This window comes from Anguilla anguilla, chromosome 12 (assembly GCF_013347855.1).
Source record: "Anguilla anguilla isolate fAngAng1 chromosome 12, fAngAng1.pri, whole genome shotgun sequence".
Lineage (NCBI taxonomy): Eukaryota > Metazoa > Chordata > Actinopteri > Anguilliformes > Anguillidae > Anguilla > Anguilla anguilla.
In genome coordinates this window covers 1,399,590-1,423,146 of record NC_049212.1, presented here as the reverse complement: position 1 = coordinate 1,423,146, position 23,557 = coordinate 1,399,590, and the positions used below count along the sequence as shown (strand labels likewise).

General features: G+C 41.1%; 1 protein-coding gene across 2 annotated transcripts in view; it reads right to left on the bottom strand.

The window, feature by feature from the left end:
- The window catches only part of LOC118210034 (NACHT, LRR and PYD domains-containing protein 3-like), a 181,297-nt gene that overhangs the window by 20,773 nt on the left and 136,967 nt on the right, over nt 1-23,557 (bottom strand). The window contains exons 12-13 of one of the 2 annotated variants that reach the window (XM_035385854.1): nt 329-462; nt 202-259 (exon numbers count right to left, since the gene is read on the bottom strand). In XM_035385854.1, the coding sequence (XP_035241745.1) occupies nt 202-259; nt 329-462 (192 nt within the window). Of the gene's footprint in view, nt 1-201; nt 463-23,557 lie in introns of both variants that reach the window. The other variant, XM_035385855.1, reaches the window with a different exon arrangement.

The following is a 23,557-nucleotide window of genomic DNA, read 5'->3' as shown; positions in this document are numbered from 1 at the left end:
AGGGTGCAGTGTCTAGTGATAATTTCATATGAGCACACCCCAGTCAATATGCATGTATGCTAAATTGTATTCACACAAACATTCAGGTTACAGGTTTTGAAAATGAATGAAATCAGGAAATTTGTTTTCTTCCCTGTGACAAAATTCAAACCCTTACACAGCCACAACAGTAAAGGTCACACAGTACACAGCACTACTCACCCCAGTCTCTCTAGTTTACAGTTTGGACTCATCAGTCCAGCACAGAGCAGCTTCACTCCTGAATCTCCCAGGTTATTGTAGCTCAGGTCCCGTCTCCCTAGTTTACAGTTTGGACTCATCAGTCCACCATAGGACAGCATCATTTTTGAAGCTTCCAGGTTATTGCAGCTGAGGTCCAGATCTCTCAGCGTTGAGTTTGATGACTGGAGAGCTGAGGCCACAATATCGCAGGACTCCTCTGTGAGGTTACAGCTGTTCAGTCTGCAGAGAGTTAATATAGTATATTATGAATATTGTTTCTTTACTGTCAATTTTTGTTTAATACCACAATTAAAAATAAAGAAAACATTTCACCACTTCAACTAAGTTTTATTTATTTCAGACATGCACTTGATAAGATGAATGTGTGCTCACGAGAGAAACGGCTCCACAGCCAACAAGTCCCTGCTCTCTCGTGCACTCTGTGTGCTGTAATCTCTTTCTCTCTCCCTATGAAAGTCCTGTAGTGTCTACTCTGTGGGGTCTGTGTCACATCCAAGGTGTATGGCTATTTAGTGTATAACACAGCACACCACAAAGAATGCACTGACTTTCTAAGGGCTGTATTGTAATGTACCACCCAACCCTTCCAAGCATCTAAAATACATTTTTAACATTCCAAACGTTTGCTCAATCAGTGACCAATACAACGCAAGTTGGTGGTGTGCTGGCTTAATGTATGGAGAAAGTAGTAAAGCATGAACACTTTTTTTGACTGTTCCTAGGCTTTTCACTGAAGCCTCCCTGCTCTCATAGAAAGCGCAGTTGTTACAATTACAAATTTCACAAATAATTCATCTTCAGTTTGATGACAGAATGTAATTCATTCAGTATGAGAAATAATCCACTTCAATGAGGCTACTGTGTCAGTTTAGTCACATGATCAGTTCTAAATGACGCTGTTAGCTCCATAAAGATGCACTGCAAAAGTAGCTGCCATTGGACTGCGTAAATGAGCACAGCTTGCATTTGAAACAGTCAAACTGAAACAAAATATTTCTCACATCTGTGTCATGCATTCACATGTGTGTCGCATTCATAACGCCACCAAAATAGCAAAATGTGCTATGAGTTAAGACCTGGTCTGGACTGGTTTAAAAGGAAACACATTATTCAACACCGAACTTGCGCATCTGGGCATACATAAAAAACATTATTTTACCGCTAAAAATTTGTATTCCATCATTGCAACAAGATAAAGCCAATAACAGCCGAAGGTATGCCAGTACAGCTGTGAAAAATGCTGCTCACTGAACACTTAAATAAAGAAGAGGAATTTAAAAATTTTTACCATGTCATTCTACAGTCAATATCTGGGCATTAATATGGAATAAACATACAACCTTACCATTGGTTATACGCGTAGAGATGTCCCTTTCAAGACTGAGTGGTCATATATTGTCTTGGACAATCCATTTGTGAAATATACACTTATTTGTGATTCCTGGGTACCTTCTAAAATAGCTGTGCTAATTTTTTGAATTTGAGTGTAATGTAACTGTAATGTAAGCGTTCATTGGTTGCTAAGTAGTCATTGTGTTTAATGCATCGGATGTGAGCTGAACTGGAACATAGTGGCGGACAGTTGAATTTGTTTTAATGTCATCCAATTCCCATACAAGGCAACATTACATACTAAGAGTATAGGAAAAGATACGAGAATTAATGATTACACATTTAGGTACTGTTCCACATTGTGTGATAATGTTTTTGCATTGAAAATGATGCAGAGAGTTAAGTCAGATAAAACATTTTTTGATTTGTATTGAAATACATGATTTACAGCAATGCATAATTTAGACATTTTGGATAGTTTTGGAGACACTGGATACACTGCTTAGTTTTTGCTTCATAAATCTATAGTAGTTCTACATATCCACCCTTAGATTTTATGAACTTGTGGTCAAGGAGTTTTTCATCCAGGACATGTATAGCATAACCTGTTCTATATATGGGTTCTCTCAGTATTTCATTGCAAACTAAAATAGAGCAAATTCAATTTGGATTTTTTTGCCTAGATAATTGCATTTGTGGCACTTTATTTCTTCCTACATTATGAATATAAATAAATCTTAGTTAGTATTGTAAATGGTACAAATATCTTTCTTCATTTAAGTCATTATTCAAGTCTCTGTGATGCTCACGTCTGGAGTTATAAAGCTTTAAATAAGGTACCCCGTGAATGGGCAACGATTGGGCAGATTTGGCATGCGCGCAAAGGGTTTAAATGAGGGCACTAACTGTTAAAATGATCTAGAAGTTATCATCTATACCAAATTTTCACTTCCCAGACAATTTTATTGTACTTTACTCTCACTAGAAATATTAAGTGTGAAAATACACTGTCAATCATCTACATTATTAATGACATAATACTCACGTGGCCTTCCTGCAGTTCCTGACTACTGGTACCAGTCTCCAATAACCTGCTGCTGATGTGTTGTAGGCCTTGGAGTCAAACCCATCCAGGACCTCCTCTGACATCAGTAACACAAAGGCCAGAGCTGAACACTGGAGTGGTTCCAGCTCGTTATCAGAAAGTTTTCCTGATTTCAGGGAATTCTGGATTTCCTCCACTAGAGAGTTGTCATTCAGTTCACTGAGACAGTGGAACAGATTGATGGTCCTCTCTGCTGAAGATTCGCTTCTGATCCTCTCCTTAATGTACTGGACTGTTTTCTCAATGCTCTGTGATCTGCTTCCTGTCTGTGTCTGTAGGTCTGGTACAGGTGATCTGCTTCCTGTCTGTGTCAGTAGTCTTCCGAAGAGAATCTGCCTGGAGTCCAGAGAGAGGCCAAGAAGGAATCGGAGGAAAAGGTCCAGGTGTCCATTCTGACTTTCTAAAGCCTGATCCACTGCACTCCTGTATAACTCAGACAGCTGCACTCTGTCACTGTGAGGTTCTGATTCTTCTGCTCTGAGTACATTTCTGTTCTCATTTACACATGAATGAAACACAAATAAGGCAGCCAGATACTCTTGAATGCTCAGATGCACAAAACAGTAGACCTTCTCCTGATCCAACCCACACTCCTCTTTAAAGATCTCTGTGCACACCCCAGAGTACACTGAAGCTTCACTGACATCAATGCCACTCTCTCTCAGGTCCTCTTCATAGAATATCAGATTGCCCTTTTCCAGCTGTAGAAAAGCCAGCCGCCCCAGTTTCAGGATGATTTCTGTATCTGATGCTGACATCATCTTTGAGTCTGTCTCATCAGTGCCATGATACTTCTGATTCTTCACATTAGTCTGAATGAGCAGGAAGTATGTGTACATTTCAGTCAGAGTTTTGGGCAGATCTCCACTCTCTGTTTCACCCAACATTGTCTTCAGAACAGTAGCACAAATCCAGCAGAAGACTGGTATGACACACATGATGTAGAGACTCCTGGATGACTTCATGTGTGAGATAATTCTGTCGGCCTTGTTCTGATCTCTGATTCTCTTCCTGAAGTACCCCTCCTTCTGTGGGTCATTGAACCCGCGTACCTCTGTCACTCGGTGGACACACTCAGGAGGGATCTGATTGGCTGCTGCTGGTCGGGAGGTGATCCAGATGAGAGCAGATGGAAGCAGATTCCCCTTAATGAGGTTGGTCAGCAGCACATCCACTGATGATGATTCTGTTACATCACAGCAGATCTCATTACCTTGGAAATCTAGAGGAAGTCGACACTCATCCAGACCATCAAAGATAAACACCACTTTGACCTCATCACCTTCAACACTTTGGCTCTCTTTCAGTTGTGGAAAGTAGTGCTGCAGAAGTTGCATCAGACTGAATGCTCTTTCCTTCTTCAAATTCAGATCTCGGAAAGGAAGAGTGAAGATGAAATCAACGTCCTGATTGGCTTTTCCTTCTGCCCAGTCCAGAATGAACTTCTGCACAGAGACAGTTTTCCCAATGCCAGCGATGCCCTTTGTAAGCACAGTTCTAATGGGTTTCTCTTGTCCAGGTAAAGGCTTAAAGATGTCATTGCAGAGGATTGCAGTCTCATGTGTGGTGTGTCTCTTGGATGCTGTCTCAATCTGTCTGACCTCGTGTTCATTATTGACCCCCCCACTTCCCCCCTCTGTGATGTAGAGCTCTGTATAGATCTCATTGAGGAGGGTTGGGTTTCTCTGCTTTGCTAAACCTTCAAATATGCATTCAAACTTCCTCTTCAGATGAGCTTTAAGTGCCTTCTGGGCTATTTTTATGGATTCATCTGAAGAGAGGAAATATGAGAAACAATTATGTTTAAACTGTGATAAACATTTCCCATTCAATAACAGATTTTTTTTTTAAACTGCCAATAAAAATATTAATAGACTCATTCTTAACAGCATTTTATGCACATCAGTGTTACATAGGTCTAACAGTATGTTATGCCTCTCACGCAGTTTTGTACATACATCAAACAGTATGTTACACACCTCTCTCACAGTGTGTTACACACTTCTCACACAGTATTACATAACTCTGAAATATGATCCATTATAAATACATCATATCAGCAAGGACACACACACTGTTGCATTTGTCCACTACGGATGAAGGGAAAAAACATTAAAACACTGAAAATGGGTTCAAATGTGCTTCTACACTTCATGTCTCAGGTTTTTGTTACATGGTCATTTTAAAATATAATATTGTTATTCTGAGTACTCTTTAGCTCTGGATACAACCTTGGGGCAGTCTGTCTAATGGGACAGTGGTTTAGTCACTGGCTTTTGAGCACAAGATTCCTGCTTTGAATCCCCCTCAGGGACATTTAATCTCATGTACATTTGCTTACCTCTATAATCACTGCTTCATGCTATAATTTCATTGAAATGCCTTTGTGCGCGCATTGGTTGTGACACTTTCTATATGTAATGTTGTCAATGTAAAACACTATTATGAGAGTGTGGATGCTATAGCTAATTCCAGCATTTGAATGGACACACATTCGTAATGAGAGAAAACTCTTACTGCGCTGCTCATCTCTCTCCAGTGAGTCAGTGAGATCCTTCTGCTTCATGTTCCTCAAGATGTGGAGTGTGATCTTCAGAGACCTCTCACTGCCACAGGTCTCCAGCAACTTCTCAACTATGTACAGGGCCTCAGGATCCTTCTGCTCTCTCTCAGTGCATTCTGGGTAATCTTCAATTTGATGACTTTTGAACAATTCCTTCATCTTCATAAACTTAACCAGTACAGAAGGATCTTCAGACAGAGTCTTAAAGCATTCTGGGCAATCCTGACTCAGATGGCTGTGAAACTGTTTCAACTTCTCATCCTTCTTCAGCTTCATCAAAGTGTGCAGGAGAGACTGAAATAAACACATGTAGAGGTGTGCTGTATCATTGTGAAATAAACACATGAAGAGGAGTGCTGTATCAGAGTGAAATAAACACATGAAGAGGTGTGCTGTATCAGTGTGAAATAAACACATGAAGAGGTGTGCTGTATCAGTGTGAAATAAACACACGAAGAGGTGGGTTGGTGAGTATGTCAATTCCTCATAATTGACCATTAATCATATTATTATCAAATAATAATTAAATAAATGTTACAAAAATGTTACCAGATGGATAGATAGACTGGATAGATAGTCTTGTTTGTTTTTTTCCCTACAAATACATTTATTATTTAGGTTGGCCCAGGGTAAAATAGTTAGTTACATGAATTTGGTAATTTTGTTATTGTATTTGAATATAAAATGTAGTAATATTATTTTATTAATTTTTATTATTATATTTAGAGATTTAGAGAAAAAATAGTGAAAATATTTTCTTGGCAGAATACCTCAATATTAATGTAAGTCAATATTGTCGAATCAAAGTTAATACAACTTATTTATCGTTGCTCAGCCAACATAAAATAACACAGAACCTTGAAGGTACAGCAAACTGAAAAGCGCTATTGTATACAGTTACTTTAAACGTTTTAGTTGGGAGAACCAAACTTTTTTTAAAGCATGTGTTGTATTACAGTTGCTCAAATAAACGCAACAGGATCCTTGTTTTGTGTTGAGTGTTTTTGACAGCCAGAAAAGAGACAAATACAGATACTAGAGATACTACTTGTGCTAAATCATGAATTTCCATATAATAAAGGAGTTGCTCTGTACAGTGCATTTAGTAAATGCTAACTGAACTGAATGCTTCCAGTTCAAAAGTCTCAGTTTGGAGTCCTCCTCTGCTGCCATTTGTGGGACCTGCTAAAGGAATCTGGACTTTCTGTGAGGCAGGGAGGATCAGGCAGCACTCCAGAACTGGATTTGATGTTAAGTTGTGTCTTTAGAGGAGTTAACCCCTTAAACCCCACGGCTTTTAGTAGGAATTCCACTGTCTTAATGAAACCTCATTATCTCCATGCAGTACTGTTATCTCCAAATATGAAACTATATGCAGTCCAGACATGGTTCAAAGCTTGAAATAAAGAGAACATTTCTACCAAAATAACCCCTGATCACACGGGAGTCTCGCTCTGTAAACATACAGGACATATTCATCCTGAAAAACAAAGAAGAATCCAAAAATGTTTTGTATTTTCTTTATTCTGTAATGATTATATATACTTCAGATACTGGATGAAACCAGATTTATTTTTACAATCGTACCCCAGGATGTATACAACACCAATAAAAAAGTGGATTTAACAAAGCAGTAAAATTTGACATGCGTTTTCCCAAAGGTGGGCCCAGATATCCTGAAAACCTCTCCAGATTGGAATATTGTGTGTATCTTTTTTTCCAGCCATGTTCCACCTCCAGATGCTACATTAATATTAAAGCACTAAAATAATACAATGCACCCAAACTTTAGAGAGTTCTGCTTTCTGCATTTTCACCAAGTTTAATATTAGCTATGTAAGGTAAAAATTCACTGCAAAAGGACTCGTCTGGTCTGGTTTCTACTTGTGTTCAACTGCTACACACAGGTGGGGGCCATAAATGCCTAAAGGATGAGACCTGCAGCTAGGAAAGCAATCAATGCATCCTGCATGGGACTGTTTACCACACCGTTTATTGCGGAAGAGCAATCTTCTGCATCCTTCAGCCATCTTGCCCTTTTGAAGATAGGGCTCTGGACATACCAACTTGGGGATCAATGGACATACAGCTCACCCTCCTGCCGCTTGGACATGCCAGGCGGACAAGGCGAGGCTGGACACCACTCACGGACAGTGCCACAGCACCTTCATATGGTGTCATTGGGTCAGGTCACCCTCAAACAGAATCCTAAATAACTCTGGGGCATGACATGTTCTGTAAATACAGTATGAGCTTTTATTAAAACACTTGAGGCAATATAAAATGTAATGAGGTGGAAGAGGCTTGGTTGGATGTGGGTCTGATGGTAATATGGAAAAGATGATAGGAATTAAGGTGTTTGAAGGATTGAGGAGTGAGGGGGATGAATTTGCCTACATAAGTGACTGGATTATAGAAGAACCACCACCTGGGGCCTCCACAAAAGAAAGGTATCAAAATCAATCTTCAGATCACGCGCCATCGTACAAAGTATCTTAATACTATCATTTAGATAATGGCTCCCCTGTAGATACAGGGAAAGAAGGGGGAAGGGGATCTCTGGTTGGTGGAGCCACAGTGCTACTTCTATTCGGCCTTATTTGGGCAAATTGAGGGAAACGTGGAGTTTGGGAGGTATGGTCGGGATGACATTTAAGGGGAGCAAGAAAGCAGATCTGGGAGAAGCCTGCTTATCAGATTCTCCGGGTACCATACTCTTGTCCGTACGGAAACATGCTGGGTATGTGACGTGTTTGTGTTCATTAGAATGTATCTATGTTAGAACTTAAATGTGTGTGTTTATTAGAATGTATCTATGTTAGAACTTAAATGTGTGAGAAGACTCTTATGTTTCTACTTTCCATATATATATATATATATATATAGTAACAATAAACCACTATGTTTTCAGTATGATCCATAATTTCGTGAATAACCTCACTTTGTCCACAGCATCACCGGCCATATGCTAACCCACTAATATCAGTGCATACAAGCTGAGGTGCGGTGTCCCAGGGCACTGGGGTAAGTGTTCTTGAGCCTCGGAACTGATTACCAGAGTACAAGTCTACTAACAAGTTTAAAGGCTTTAGACCTTAATATAAAAACCTCTGAGTACAAGTCTAGTAACAAGTTTAAAGGCTTTAGACCTTAATATAAAAACCTCTGAGTGCAGTAACAAGGTTAAAGGATTAAGTTTCTAGCCTATGAGGAACAAATAAATGTCCAGTGCTAAGCCGGGTGCATAGCCTAGGTTCCTAAATTCCAGCCCTGAAAGCAGAGTCTGATAAGTGCTGATACTAAACCCGGGTGCCTGGGTCCCACGGCGGTACAAGTCTCAACCCCTCAGAGAGTGCAGTTGAGACTGTCTGGTATCTGTCCGGAGGGAACCACACCTTTAAGTCTCAGAGATGGAGGCCGGTACTAGTGGTCACTGGGCCTCTGAGTACCGAGCCCGATGTAACGTCGCAACCTCTGGGTGCCAGATACAAGTCTCCACCCCTCTGATAGTGCAGCCCCAGGCTACAACAAGAATCTGGAATCTGCCACATGTGGAACCCATGTTAAAACCTCTACGACTGGTGCAAAGTGTCATAGCACACAACTTCTGAATTTCTGAGGTGCTGGAACTGAGTCCTCGGGCCTAAACCACCTGTCCCAGTAACTCGGGTTAGAATACAGTATAATTACAATCCTTTGGCATTAGAGTCTGAAAGAAAGTAACTGAATGAGTTCAAGTTCCGAGGCACAAGGATACTGCCGAGCACTGAGGTGTATGTACTGTGTAACTCTAACAACCATAACAAATTGTCCTCTCATAACCCTGCCTCACCAGTAGATACAAAACTTCCTTACAGCTACCTTGCTAACGACTCATCGGATGCACACGCAAAATGACATGTATAGAAGTGCACTTGTTTAAAACCACTAAATTCTGCTTATATATCTCCTTCGCTAGTGGCTCACTGGGTAGCGTGGCTGCCTGCAGCACTTTTGGATGTGTGCAGGCAGCTTCGAGCCCCCCTCTGACTCATGAAAACCTCTCGGTCATTACACTGCCTTGCTGGATAACCAAAAATAAAACATTAAACTATTGTTTTTGCACCTGTATAATCTTGCCGAGAAAGTCATTCATATTTCTGTATTTACACAACTACAAATAAAATATATCCACACATTACACAGTTCCGCGTTCGGCATGTCTGGCATCACAAGGAGGAAAATGACAAATATATAAAATCAAATCATTAACTATTTATAATAATATAGTGCCCTTTATATTACTTCAGTATCTTTTCTGCAAAGCATTTGCCAATAGTCAAAGTTCTACTAAAGTGTGCGCTAAGCTTCCACTCATGCGCTACGTGAAAACGCAAAGTGAAAGTAAGTCAGTACGCAGTAGAATAGCTGAGCTGTAGTTTCAGCTAGAAGGACGGCGTAAGCTACGTTCAAAAGCTACAGTATGTAAATGAGCTTGAAGAACTCAACACTGTATGACTACTGTAACGTATATGGGGATTCCAAACAGGGGTAAAAGTCACGATGGGTAGATCTTAGAGAGGGTAGCTGTAGTTAGCTTTTAGGTCATTTACAGGAATGTCTAATTGCAATGTTTTTTTTTGTTCATAATGTAAAAAGTAATTCTTTTTTTATTTAGAAAAACCACACTTTCTGCTTTTGACATTCTATTTACGTGAATAGCTGAAAACCTGATACAGTACATGAAAGCTGAAATAAATCTGTCTCTTAGCTATTTTCTTGAAAAGACCTCTTATGGAAATGAAGTAGATACCCTAATTGACTTAACACAGGGAATGTATGGTAACATGAAATTTGTGCTGTAGTAAAGAATTGAGTTTGAATGTCCTTACCTTAGGTGTATGTAAACGTTTGGCCACAACTATGTATTCTATATATGGTATATGATACATGCATTATATATTCAAATGAAACTTACAATACAAATGAAACACAAATTAAAAACAATTAAAAAAAACAGAACTCACCTGTCTTGGGGAAGATAATTTCTCTGAACTGTTCTCTTCTAAAGAGCAGGACTGGGGTGACTGCAGTATCCTGCAAACAAAACAGCTTCCAGTTAAATTCATCTTCCTACTGCAGCTCTAACTCACAGCACATGGAGACACAGCTTCCAGTTAAACTCATCCTCTTACTGCAGCTCTAGCTCACAGCACAAATGAATGACAAAATACACCTCACCTACACCTGAATGTGATATAAATCACAAACCTACAGTTATATGTGCAATAATAACCCCCACCTCGATCTGAAAGTCTTAATACACCGACCGACAACAGAAAGGTGCCAGTAACATTGAAGTATAATTAAACAGTACTGTCAATTTGAACCTCTTTAATTACCTTTGGTCACCTGTGACCTTTCCTCTGAATGCGAATGGATGATCCATTGAACGATCACTCTTCATAGACAGACAGCTGGGTACAGGTGACCCAGCTCTTTCCACCTGGACCCTGTGAACAAAACATGGAGACACAACATCCAGTTAAACTCATCTTCTTATTGCAGCTCTAACTCACGGACATGGAGACAGAGCTTCCAGTTAAACTCATCCTCTTACTGCAACTCTAACTCACAGCACAAGAAGACAGAGCTTCCAGTTAAACTCATACTCTTACTGCAGCTCTAACTCACAGCACATGGAGACAGAGCTTCCAGTTAAACTCATCCTCTTACTGTAGCTCTAACTCACAGCACATGGAGACAGAGCTTCCAGTTAAACTCATCCTCTTACTGCAGCTCTAACTCACAGCACAAATGAATGACAAAATACACCTCACCTACACCTGAATGTGATATAAATCACAAACCTACAGTTATATGTGCAATAATAACCCCCACCTCGATCTGAAAGTCTTAATACACCGACCGACAACAGAAAGGTGCCAGTAACATTGAAGTATAATTAAACAGTACTGTCAATTTGAACCTCTTTAATTACCTTTGGTCACCTGTGACCTTTCCTCTGCATGCGAATGGATGATCCATTGAACGATCACTCTTCATAGACAGACAGCTGGGTACAGGTGACCCTGCTCTTTCTACCTGGACCCTGTGAAAAAAACATGGAGACACAACATCCAGTTAAACTCATCCTCTTACTGCAGCTCTAACTCTCAGCACATGGAGATAGAGCTTCCAGTTAAACTCATCCTCTTACTGCAGCTCTAACTCACAGCACATGGAGACAGAGCTTCCAGTTAAACTCATCCTCGTACTACAGCTCAAACTCACGACACAAGACAGAGCTTCCAGTTAAACTCATCCTCTTACTGCAGCTCTAACTCACAGCACAAATGAATGACAAAATACACCTCACCTACACCTGAATGTGATATAAATCACAAACCTACAGTTATATGTGCAATAATAACCCCCACCTCGATCTGAAAGTATTAATACACCCACCGACAACAGAAAGGTGCCAGTAACATTGAAGTATAATTAAACAGTACTGTCAATTTGAACCTCTTTAAATACCTTTGGTCACCTGTGACCTTTCCTCTGAATGCGAATGGATGATCCATTGAACGATCACTCTTCATAGACAAACAGCTGGGTACAGGTGACCCTGCTCTTTCTACCTGGACCCTGTGAAAAAAACATGGAGACACAACATCCAGTTAAACTCATCCTCTTACTGCAGCTCTAACTCTCAGCACATGGAGATAGAGCTTCCAGTTAAACTCATCCTCTTACTGCAGCTCTAACTCTCAGCACATGGAGATAGAGCTTCCAGTTAAACTCATCCTCTTACTGCAGCTCTAACTCACAGCACATGGAGACAGAGCTTCCAGTTAAACTCATCCTCGTACTACAGCTCAAACTCACGACACAAGACAGAGCTTCCAGTTAAACTCATCCTCTTACTGCAGCTCTAACTCACAGCACAAATGAATGACAAAATACACCTCACCTACACCTGAATGTGATATAAATCACAAACCTACAGTTATATGTGCAATAATAACCCCCACCTCGATCTGAAAGTCTTAGTACACCGACCGACAACAGAAAGGTGCCAGTAACATTGAAGTATAATTAAACAGTACTGTCAATTTGAACCTCTTTAAATACCTTTGGTCACCTGTGACCTTTCCTCTGAATGCGAATGGATGATCCATTGAACGATCACTCTTCATAGACAGACAGCTGGGTACAGGTGACCCTGCTCTTTCTACCTGGACCCTGTGAAAAAAACATGGAGACACAACATCCAGTTAAACTCATCCTCTTACTGCAGCTCTAACTCACAGCACATGGAGACAGAGCTTCCAGTTAAACTCATCCTCGTACTACAGCTCAAACTCACGACACAAGACAGAGCTTCCAGTTAAACTCATCCTCTTACTGCAGCTCTAACTCACAGCACAAATGAATGACAAAATACACCTCACCTACACCTGAATGTGATATAAATCACAAACCTACAGTTATATGTGCAATAATAACCCCCACCTCGATCTGAAAGTCTTAATACACCGACCGACAACAGAAAGGTGCCAGTAACATTGAAGTATAATTAAACAGTACTGTCAATTTGAACCTCTTTAATTACCTTTGGTCACCTGTGACCTCTCCACTGAATGCGATTGGATGACCCATTGAATGATCACTCTTCATAGACTTACAGGTGGGTACAGGTGACCCTGCTGTTTCTACTTGGACCCTGTGAACAAAACATGGAGACACAACATCCAGTTAAACTCATCCTCTTACTGCAGCTCTAACTGACAGCACATTGGGACAGAGCTTCCAGTTAAACTCATCCTCCAAGCACAGATTAAAATCGAGCCATTGCTCCCAAACACGCCAGAAATAAAATCTGAAAGCATTTTTAAAACGTTTGAACAGAAGCTGATATATTGTGTTTGTGTGATATTCCACTGTGTATGGTCAAGAGTAATATTTGGCATTGATGCACTAAATTATAAATGTAAAAGACAATCCTGTTACTGCAGCACTAACTCTCAACACATTAAATATCTGGTTCATGCACTTGTACCTCTTCCTCTTAGTGCAGAGGGTTCCTCCTTTGGTGTCTGGCTCCTCTGAGAGACTCATTTTATAAACAGCGCCCCCTATCTCAGGAGACTGGAACACATCTGACCAGTTCAGGCCACACGTGGGTTCTATCCCAAACCAGCCAAGCTGTAAACACACAAAATGAGAACACACTGAACACACAGAGGCACGCATATACAACACGCCGCGGTGTTGACAGTAAGCAATCCAGAACTGAAATAGGCCCTAAACATGTTCTAAACAGCCACCTCAAATGTTTTAGCACCATTGATAATGATGAACAATTGTATTGCATGAATGTCAGTGGTAAACTATATATTGATTGTCCAACTTGCTAAATACTTTTCATTAAGGATTCAATGGAATCATCCAAAATTTTTCAGATCATACATTTATTTCCAGAAAATAAGTGTCACAATTATTGACACCCCTGGGTTCATTGAAATAGTTATTTATTTTCCTTTACATGTTTCACTTGTTTTTATTATTATCACTATATTATGCATACTATGTATACTACACTCACTGGCCACTTTATTAGGTATACCTGTTCAACTGCTCGTTCACGCAAATATCTAATCAGCCAGTCACGTGGCAGCAACTCAATGCATTTAGGCATGTAGACATGGTCAAGACGATCTGCTGAAGTTCAAACCAAGCATCAGAATGGGGAAGAAAGGTGATTTAAGTGACTTTGAACGTGGCATGGTTGTTGGTGATACACGGGGTGGTTTGAGTATTTCAGAAACTGCTGATCTACTGGGATTTTCACGCACAACAATCTCTGTAGGACTTACAGAGCAAGGAAAAAGAGAAAATATCCAGTGAGCGGCAGTTCTCTGGGCAAAAATGCCTTGTTGATGGCAGAGGTCAGAGGAGAATGGCCAGGCTGGTTCGAGCTGATAGAAAGGCAACAGTAACTCAAATAACCACTCGTTACAACCGAGGTATGCAGAAGAGCATCTCTGAATGCACAACATGTCAAACCTTGAAGCAGATGGGCTACAGCAGCAGAAGACCAACCCGGTACTAGCAAGGTGTACCTAATATAGTGGCCGGTGAGTGTATGTACACTATGTATACTATGTATAGTATGTATACTTGGCTTTTTCTGCTTCTTTTGTACTCACTCTCTGCTGCTGTAACACCCGAATTTCCCCCCCTGGGGATTAATAAAGTGTCATCTTATCTTTTCTTATCTTATCAGTAGTTTGTTCACACTCCCCTTGCAAGGATAATGACACAGAGTCATTTTATATAATGTCCAATAAAACTGGAGAACACATTGGGAGAGATCTTTAATACCTCTGGGTCTTTGCTTCAGAACTGTCCTGTTCAATTAAAACTGCAGGTTATCAATATAGTTCAAGTCTGGAGATTGTAGCCATTGCAAAATGTGGCTTAAGTGGTTAATTAATTATTTATTTGTGAATATTAATGTGTGATCGAGGTCACTGTTTTGCTGGAAGATCCACTAGCGACTTTCAGTCTGCTGGCAGAGGCAACCAGTTTTTTTGGCTAAAATGTCCTGGTACCTGGGTAGAGTTCATGATGCTATTGTCCTTAACAAGGGCTCCAGGATCAGTGGGAGCAGAACAGCCCCATAACATTAAGATCCCCCACCGTATTTAACAGTAGGTATGTGGTTTGTTTCTGTACACACCTCCCTAAATCAACACCAAACCCATATCCTTTGTATTATATACCGGCCACTTTATTAGGTATAACTGCCTGTTAACGCAAATACCCTACTCCACCAAACAGTAAATCATGTGACTGCAACTCAATATATAACATATGCAGACATAGTGAAGATGTTCAGTTTTTTGTTTGAGCAAATATTGTAATGGACAAGATGTGTGATCTAAGCGACTTTGACTGTGGCATGACTGTCTGTGCCAGATGGATGGTGCCAGACGGAGTGGTTTCAGCATCACAGAAACAGCTGCCCTCCTGGGATTTTCATGCAGCACAGTCTCTAGAGTTTACAGAGAATGGTGTGATAAACAAAAAAACACCTTGTTAATGAGAGATCAAAGGAGAATGGGCAGACTAGTTCAAGCTAACAGAAAGGCCACAAAAGGAATAACAGCTATGCTTGGCCAAAGAGCTCTAATGTCATCACTCTGGAGCAGAGTAGATGAGACCATTTAGATTCTTGAAACTGTTGATTACTCCCAGTAAAACCATTTTTCCTGAAACCATTCCAAATAGCCTTTTGGCATGGAGGTAGCATCTAATTTTGGAGCACCCGATGCAGCCAAGTTCTGCAATTCTCAAACTGTGGCCACTGGATTGTTCTTTGCTCCCTGAACCATCTACCTCACTGAGCATGGGGCTAAGATACACTAGCGCCCTCTACTGGACAGGTTTAACTATACTCCAGTGGTTTTAAATTGATTAATTTTTGGTCTCACAGTAGTAAGTCGTATATATCTTTGTTTAGTTTTTGACCCATTTCCTTATTTTTGAAGGTCAACAACCATTTTTTTCTTCATTTGTGAGTTTGTTGCTTCTGATGAAATATGGATTTCATAAACAGGTTGCCTCAGTTTTAAACTCCAGTGAAGCAGTGGAAGAGCATGACAGTTCCTTTGGCCTGAGATCAGCATAATGTCTTTTATACATGCGGATGTTGATCAGCTTCATCCCATATCTACATGCTGGTGTAAAGTTCACTCTGTTAGATTTTATTTTTAACAATCTTTAAAGGTGCCAATAATTGTGACACCTATAAAGTCAGTATCTGAGATGCATGTATTTTGCTTGTAGGCGTATACGATATGCTAGCAACAATTTATAGCCGACCGATTATCCCTGCCATTGCGTTTCATGTAAAATTTTAAAGCATTTGGCAAAGTTAACTACCCGTGCTTCCAGTCAGTGTTTCGATCGCACATTTGGATAAACAACCCCCCTTACTTACATTTAACAAACACGAACATGCTCGGGAGAAATCTTTCTTCTTAGGTAAGCCCAATTTATCTCATAAAAGTCATTTTATCATGTAGGCTATTCTCCGTTTCTAAGTAGTTGTAATTCGATTCGAAATCGCTGCAGTACATTTATGTTGTATTTCAATTTCAACTTCAATCCAACTCAGGCAAAACGTAAATTCGGTCTGACGTGGTGGCTTTAAAATCAGACGCTTTCCTGTTTTTAAGTAGACCTACATGCACCGCTACATGCTGCAATCTTGGGTTTCACACAAGAAATTCTTAATGCAACTACAACCGCAGTTTACTATTAAAGTAGTTGCTGAATTTATTATCGTTGAAACTTGTACGAATTCAATAGAACAGAATTAATTGGTAAGGACATGGCCACTAGGTCTTTGTGAATTGAAACTAGTCAGAGTTGGATAGCAAATATGCAAATTAATATCCTTTAAGCATCTTTTTAGCATGCTCTTGTATAGCCTACGGAAGCTAATGTCTCGTTTCAAATAATAGAAGACCAACTATGAAGCTCCATAAGTGAATTAACTACCGACCACCGACTTTAACATGGCAGACATCAAGTTAATTTGTCTTAATCCAAACTGTGTGAATACAGAGCAAAAGTAACAATTTGACTTCTCAATCCGCAGTTAAAATGTTCGGTCTGTTTTTGTTACAGTAGCAGGTGTCATAATGTAGCCGACGACAAGCCTGTGACTTCCGTCATATCCAAACAGGTAAAATAATCATAAAATACCAAATAAATGCTAACATAAACGTAGAACTTTTTAAAATGTATTTGAAAAGGTATTTTTGTTTTTGTTCCCAAATGGGGAATTTGAAAAAAGCATATTAGGCTACTCTTCGTCTACTCCTCAGGCGCCATTTTATTGTTAATTTTATTTCACTAAATTAAGCGTTATTGCGATCATAGTAACAGATTCCTATTCCTCCAAACACCCCTTCTCATCTAGCTTCTATTCTCCCCATCCCAATCCACAACAGACTACTTACTCAGTTCTTTTAACGAATTTAATTCCTTTTTACTGCATCCTCTTTGACCTCCGTCTTTTAAATGACGTTTGAGTTTGAAACAGTTTCACTTTCGATTTTTTTTTTTTTACTTCTTTACTAGTCTGACTCACAGGAACCAGACTGCGGGTATAAGCCTGCCATTGGCCAACTATTTCAGTCGGAATTCGACGCCCCTTCCGCTATCTGCGTGTTACCGTTTTCGCGGGCTCCGCCGATGCATCCTGGGCTTAGCGCCGCCCAAAACGATTGTGATTGGTTTAAAGAAATACAAACAAGCCACAGCGTTTTTTTTGTCTATACCAGAATGATAATGGCTTGAGCTCTGAGCCAGACCTTTCTCCCGCGCTGAAACGAAGTGTGGAGATAGGTCTGGCTATGCGATACTGCTTCTTTACTGGTTCAAGTAAGTCTTGCAGTGACTGAAGCCCAATGTTTCACAGTGAGGCTTGGCTTAGGGTCTGCTTTGACCCACATTAGTGTTTATTTGTGGCTAGAGAGAAATAAGAGCACTGATGTTCTTTAATTCAATTTTGGGCAAAATGTGTTCTCCTGAAGTCAAACACGGCAAAACAATCTGTGTGACGATAAAAAAGTAGGGTTCGAGTCCCGGGTTTGCGTCCTCTAGCATGTTCCTGTGTTTGAGCTGGCTTCCTCTGGTCACTGTGTCCGTATACTCCTAATAAAGAAAGAATTATGCACGTCTGTCTACAGATGTTTAAAAGCCAACACTGAATCTATAATTTTACACAACATAATGGGTCCCTTCAGAATAAGAAACATCAGTGTCCATGTTCTTGCTCACAAGTGAAAACATGCAACCATATATGATGTCTACAACAACAACAATAATTTGATGACACTCGTAGTGCAGCAGTAATGCACAAAAACCCAAACTTAATTCTGATCAGAGAAAGCTTGTGTAATCCATTTATTGACAAGCTATTGCAAGGCTACCTCTCAGAACTCTGCAAGATGATTATTGCTGCTTGTGTATTTGTTATGCAGATTCTATTATGTTTGCCACAGCCCAAACAGATTCAAACTAGGAACCGCCCATGAGACAAATAGCGTGAAATTGAACTTCCATTACCATCTAGTGGCTGCTTAGAAGAACTACAACATTATTTTTCTTCCCAATAGCTCCACAGGTGTTCTCATGTCTTAATAAATTGCTGTAGATGTGACTGTGAACTAAAATCTTTTGCAAATAATTAAATGTTTGATTGATCAGAGAAACAGTTTTCATGTCTATATGAGTGCACACTGCCCATTCTTTCTTCCTGTAGATTCAGTGGGAAACTGTCATGTCTAGGAACCAACAGAATTCAAAGTCCAATCATTAATTTGTATAAAACAACTTCACGAGGGAAAAGATACCACAGCAGCAAGCTCTTCAGAAAAGTTAGACTTTATTTGCACAGGTGCACAAAGCCGGATCAATTCTGCAGAATTGAACCTCGATTGTCAGTTTTACATTCATTTTGTACACTGTGTACCCCACAACTCCCCCTAACACATTCCTTAAAATACCATCTGTCCTTCTTGGCACCACAATGATTTCCTGCTCTTGGGTCGACCTGACCTTCTTGGTACCACAATGATTTTCTGTTCTTAGGTGATAACGTCATTGTGGAATGTTACCCCAACTTTCCCTTAAAAAAATATTTGTCTTTATTCTGTAATTTTCCATTATGCATACAAGTCACAGCCTCCTGTAATTTTCCATTGTATTCAGGTTACATAGGGGTCACTGTAAAATATTAGCCTTCTAGCACATTTATTAGCAGTTGATCAGTTTGAAAATATAAGTGTATGGTTAGTATTTGATTAATGTTTTCTGCTGAGTAAGTGTGGTTTTTTTTAAGCCTTCTGCATTCTCTTGCTTTTTTCCTACAGTTGATACTGTGGTTTCTTGCGTTTCAATAAGCTCAGCTGCAACTAATGATACAGGTTTATTGGATTACATATTGATTATATGAGTGAATAGTCATACATGTGATGTACTTTTATCATGGAGTATTGAGAATTTGGAGGAACCAGTTTGATCAACATTGATGGGAATACCCTAACTTTAACATGTGACGTCATCACAATCATGGGGAGTCTCAAAATGTTCCTACAAAACCTGCAGTGATTAATGCACTTCAGACTGTGTTCTGCAGTGTACAGCTGCTTGGAGGCTTAAGGTAGTGAAGGGAAGTGTATGTTTCTGTATTTCTGTATGCACTTCTGGCCACTTCTGCCTAGGCCTGTGGCCTTGTCCCAGTCTCCACATTCTCAGTTACCGTGGCGATGAGGGAGAAGAGCCATGAAGAGCTACGGGGAGGATGTAATGCAGCTCAGGGCCATCCCGAGTACACTCCTGAGAGGACCCGAAAAGCTCTGGCACCACCATGGGGATATACCGCCCCTGTCCCAGGCACTATACTGTGCTGTTGTGTTGTGTACTGAGAGGCCCATTTACTGATGTAACATTCGTGTGTGACCACAGACAGAGCCTCCATGCTTGTGACCTTATGATGTGCGATGCTTAGAAACTACTATCAAGGATGAGACAACTTAGTGAGTCTTTGGAGAATGCCCCTGCATGCTGTGTAGTGGGTATTTCCCTGGTGCATATTGTACTAAATTCTGTTACAGTGGGAAAATGTCGTCTGACCTGATGATTTCCTGTCTACCTCATGTGCCTGCTTTGAATGGGTCCTATTAATGCACATAGGATTTGGCATTCTGTATGGTAGTCTGTATTTCTTATGGATGCTGGTAAGGTGTAATTTTATTGAAATTAGGCTTGGGACTGCTGGATGGCTCATTCGGTTAAGGCACCACGCTGAGCTGCATGGATGAGCCTCACGGCCTCAGGTCGAATCCGGACCGTACCAGTGCCGACTGTGGCCGGTAGCTCCACAGGGAGACGCACGATTGGTGGCTGTGTTGCCCAGGGTACGGGAGGGTTCAGACAGACAGAGATCTGTGTTTCATTGCTCTCTAGCGACCCCCCTTGGGCGCTCGTATGACTGCATGTCAGAGCTGCGTATGAAAGGTCTTCCTCCGGCATGAAAAACAGCTTTTCTGTTCTATTCCATTACAAAATATATATGCTCACAAACTGAAATGTGGTAAATGTTTCTTTTTCTCATCCAAGCAGAGTAAAATAATCCATTAATGTGTAGGCTTGTTATCGTACCAAAGCAGTATTTTTTTTTTTTGTTAAGATTAAACATAAGGTCATGTCATGGCTCTGGCTCTATCACATGGGTGTTTGATGTAATTACAACAGGGAAACATTTACTCAGACGAGCTCGCTCCTGTTAAGGTAATATACTCCATACAGGTGTGTGGCATTAGCAAACTTCTGAGAATTCCTCTGCAGGCTGTGTGGTGTGTGTCTCCCTGGTGCCCCTTGTATTAAAGCATGTTAAAGGAAACGGGTCTACCTCATGTACAGTGCCATGAAAAATATTTTCCCCTATCCTGCTTTCCTATATTGGTGCATAGTTTCAGATCTTTACAAAAAGTGTTGTTTTAGACACACACACACACACACACACACAAACACACACACACATACACGCGCGCGTGCACACACATAGACAGATGGTTTGATACTGTGGTTTATGTCTTTGGAGGCCCTACTAGACCGAAGGCTTTTCTTTCTGGGGAGGCTACACTCCTTCGGTGTGTGTAGCAGGATGCTGGCCATGTTCTACCAGATCATTGTGGCCGGTGTCCTGTACAACACCAGTGTGTACTGGGCTGGGTGCCTCTACTCCAGGGACACAAAGAGGCTCAAACTGACCCAGAAGGCCAGCGCTGATGGGATCCATAAATTACCCCAGCTTGTAAACTCCATCCACATCTCGTTTTATCATGACTGAAAAAATGGTTATACTTATATTTTCAGGAGCTTTTTGTAATATCAAAAGAATATTCTTATTGTAATAATAGTGTATTTTGTGATTGCATTGCCGCAATTTTCACCACAGTGTCTCAATTTGCAGACTTCAACACAGAATGTTATAGTCCTAATTTTGGGCTCAAAATCTCATAAAGCCAGCAAAAAAAAAACTATCAAGTGAGATAACCAGCGTGATGTCTTATCACAGCATCATAACATTGGACATGTTCAACAACATAATTTAATCATTACCTGATTTTTTAATAAATTGTCAAATTCCTATCAGAACAGAGGATGAAAGCTCATTTTCTGATAATGCAAGTAGCAATGAGGTTTGCTGCCTACATTATAATAGGTATTAGGAATGTTGTACCGTAATCATAACCCTGTGTTCTGTTCTGTATCAATTTACTATAATAAATATATGGAGTCAGACTTTTGAATAAAAAAATCCTGTCTATTGTAAAAGGCAAAACACATACAATGGAGTCCATCATTATGCAAGAAAGACACATGAAGCAAAACTGTGTGGCCAAAACATAAAAATCTGTAGTGACCATACTTCATGACATCAGTTTACATTCTGTGTTCTGCATCTACCTCAAAGCTTGTATTTTACAAAAGACACCAAACACCAAAACATTAGATGTTGTTGTTGTTTACTGAAGTATAATAATTGCAAATACAGGTATGCTGTCAAAAACAAAACAATAACACAAAATGTTTTAATACAAATAATGTACAATACTGAACCAGTTTCTGCAGTAGCACAATAAACATACACAATAAATAAATACATTATATTACAGTATTATTCAGCAAAACAAAGGAAAATAAATACAATGCTGTGATCCTGATCATGCTGTGATCTGGTCTCTCTGCTGTATTTGGCCACAGATTTTCATCCACATCCCGTCTGATGCCTTCATTTCCACGGCAGTGCTGGTTGACTCTTTCTGAGTGCCTTAACCAGTCCTGGCACAGCTGGGCTGTGATGTCATCACAGGGCTCATCGTTCTGCTGGGATGAACAGATAGACCTTATTCTGCTGAGTGTTGCTGTTTGTTGCAGCTCCAGCAGCAGCAGAGAGACACTGCAGGGCCGTCAGCCTGGAGCCACCGATCATTAATATCTCTTTAATCCCAGAGCATCTCCTGGTGGAGAGGCAGTGATGGGACATCTCCCTGCCGCCGCCTGCTGTTGTTTTTGGTGGAGTGGGAGTGTTAACTCATCCCCCCCCCCCCCCCCCCCGGTATCTTTCCTTCTGAGCCAAATCCACCAGCCCCCCTTCTCTGCTTCCTTGGCCAGGCCTCTAGCAGGCCTCCTCAGCCTTGCTCCAGTCATGCCCGTGTTCTCCAGAAGGTGAAGCACTGACTGGCGAATGAAGCCCCAGAGTCCCAACTCCACTGGATATACTGTTGCTCTCCAACCGGCCTCCTTACACTCCTTACACTCTCACACTCCGCTGCCAGGTCGGAGTACTTCAGCTGTTTCAGCTCATAGGCTGCTTCTGTCCCCTCCTCCCATGGGAGGGTGAGCTCCATAAGGAGCACCACCTTCGCCCGAGTAGACCACGTCTCCATATAAGGAGCACCAGCTTCGCCCAAGAAGACCATGTCTCCATATAAGCAGCTCCACCTTCACCCAAGTAGACCACAACTCCATATAAGGAGCACCACCTTCGCCCGAGTAGACCACTTCTCCATATAAGGTGCACCACCTTCGCCCGAGAAGACCACGTCTCCATATAAGGAGCTCCACCTTTCCCCGAATAGACCACTTCTCCATATAAGGAGCTCCACCTTTGCCCGAGAAGACCATGTCTCCACATAAGGAGCTCCACCTTCACCCGAGTAGACCACGTCTCCATATAAGGAGCACCACCTTCGCCCGAGTAGACCACTTCTCCATGTTAGGCCACAGGGACGCTGTGCTGATCTCATTTGGGAAATGGAGCTGTGGATTGAGATCTACACGCATGCTCCACCCTCTGCCTGGAACCAGGACTCTATTCCCACCTTTGTGTCCTACGGTCCCCTCCTCCTCTGCTTGCCTCACAAAGTGGGTTTGATGCTCTTTCACAGGAGAGGCGTCTCTGTTTGCCTGCTGTCTGCTGGTCGTCAGTATTTCCAGAAGCTTCTGCAGCAGCTGGTCATGCCGCCATCTGTAGCACCCCTGTGCTGGACCCGTCTCACAGCCTGACAGAACGTGCCGGAGGCCTGCTCTGTGTCCCTGTGCCGGAGGCCTGCTCTGTGTCCTTGTGCTGGAGGCCTGCTCTGTGTCCCTGTGCTGGAGCCATCTCACAGCCTGACAGACCTGCTCTGTGTCCCTGTGCTGGAGGCCTGCTCTGTGTCCCTGTGCTGGAGCCGTCTCACAGT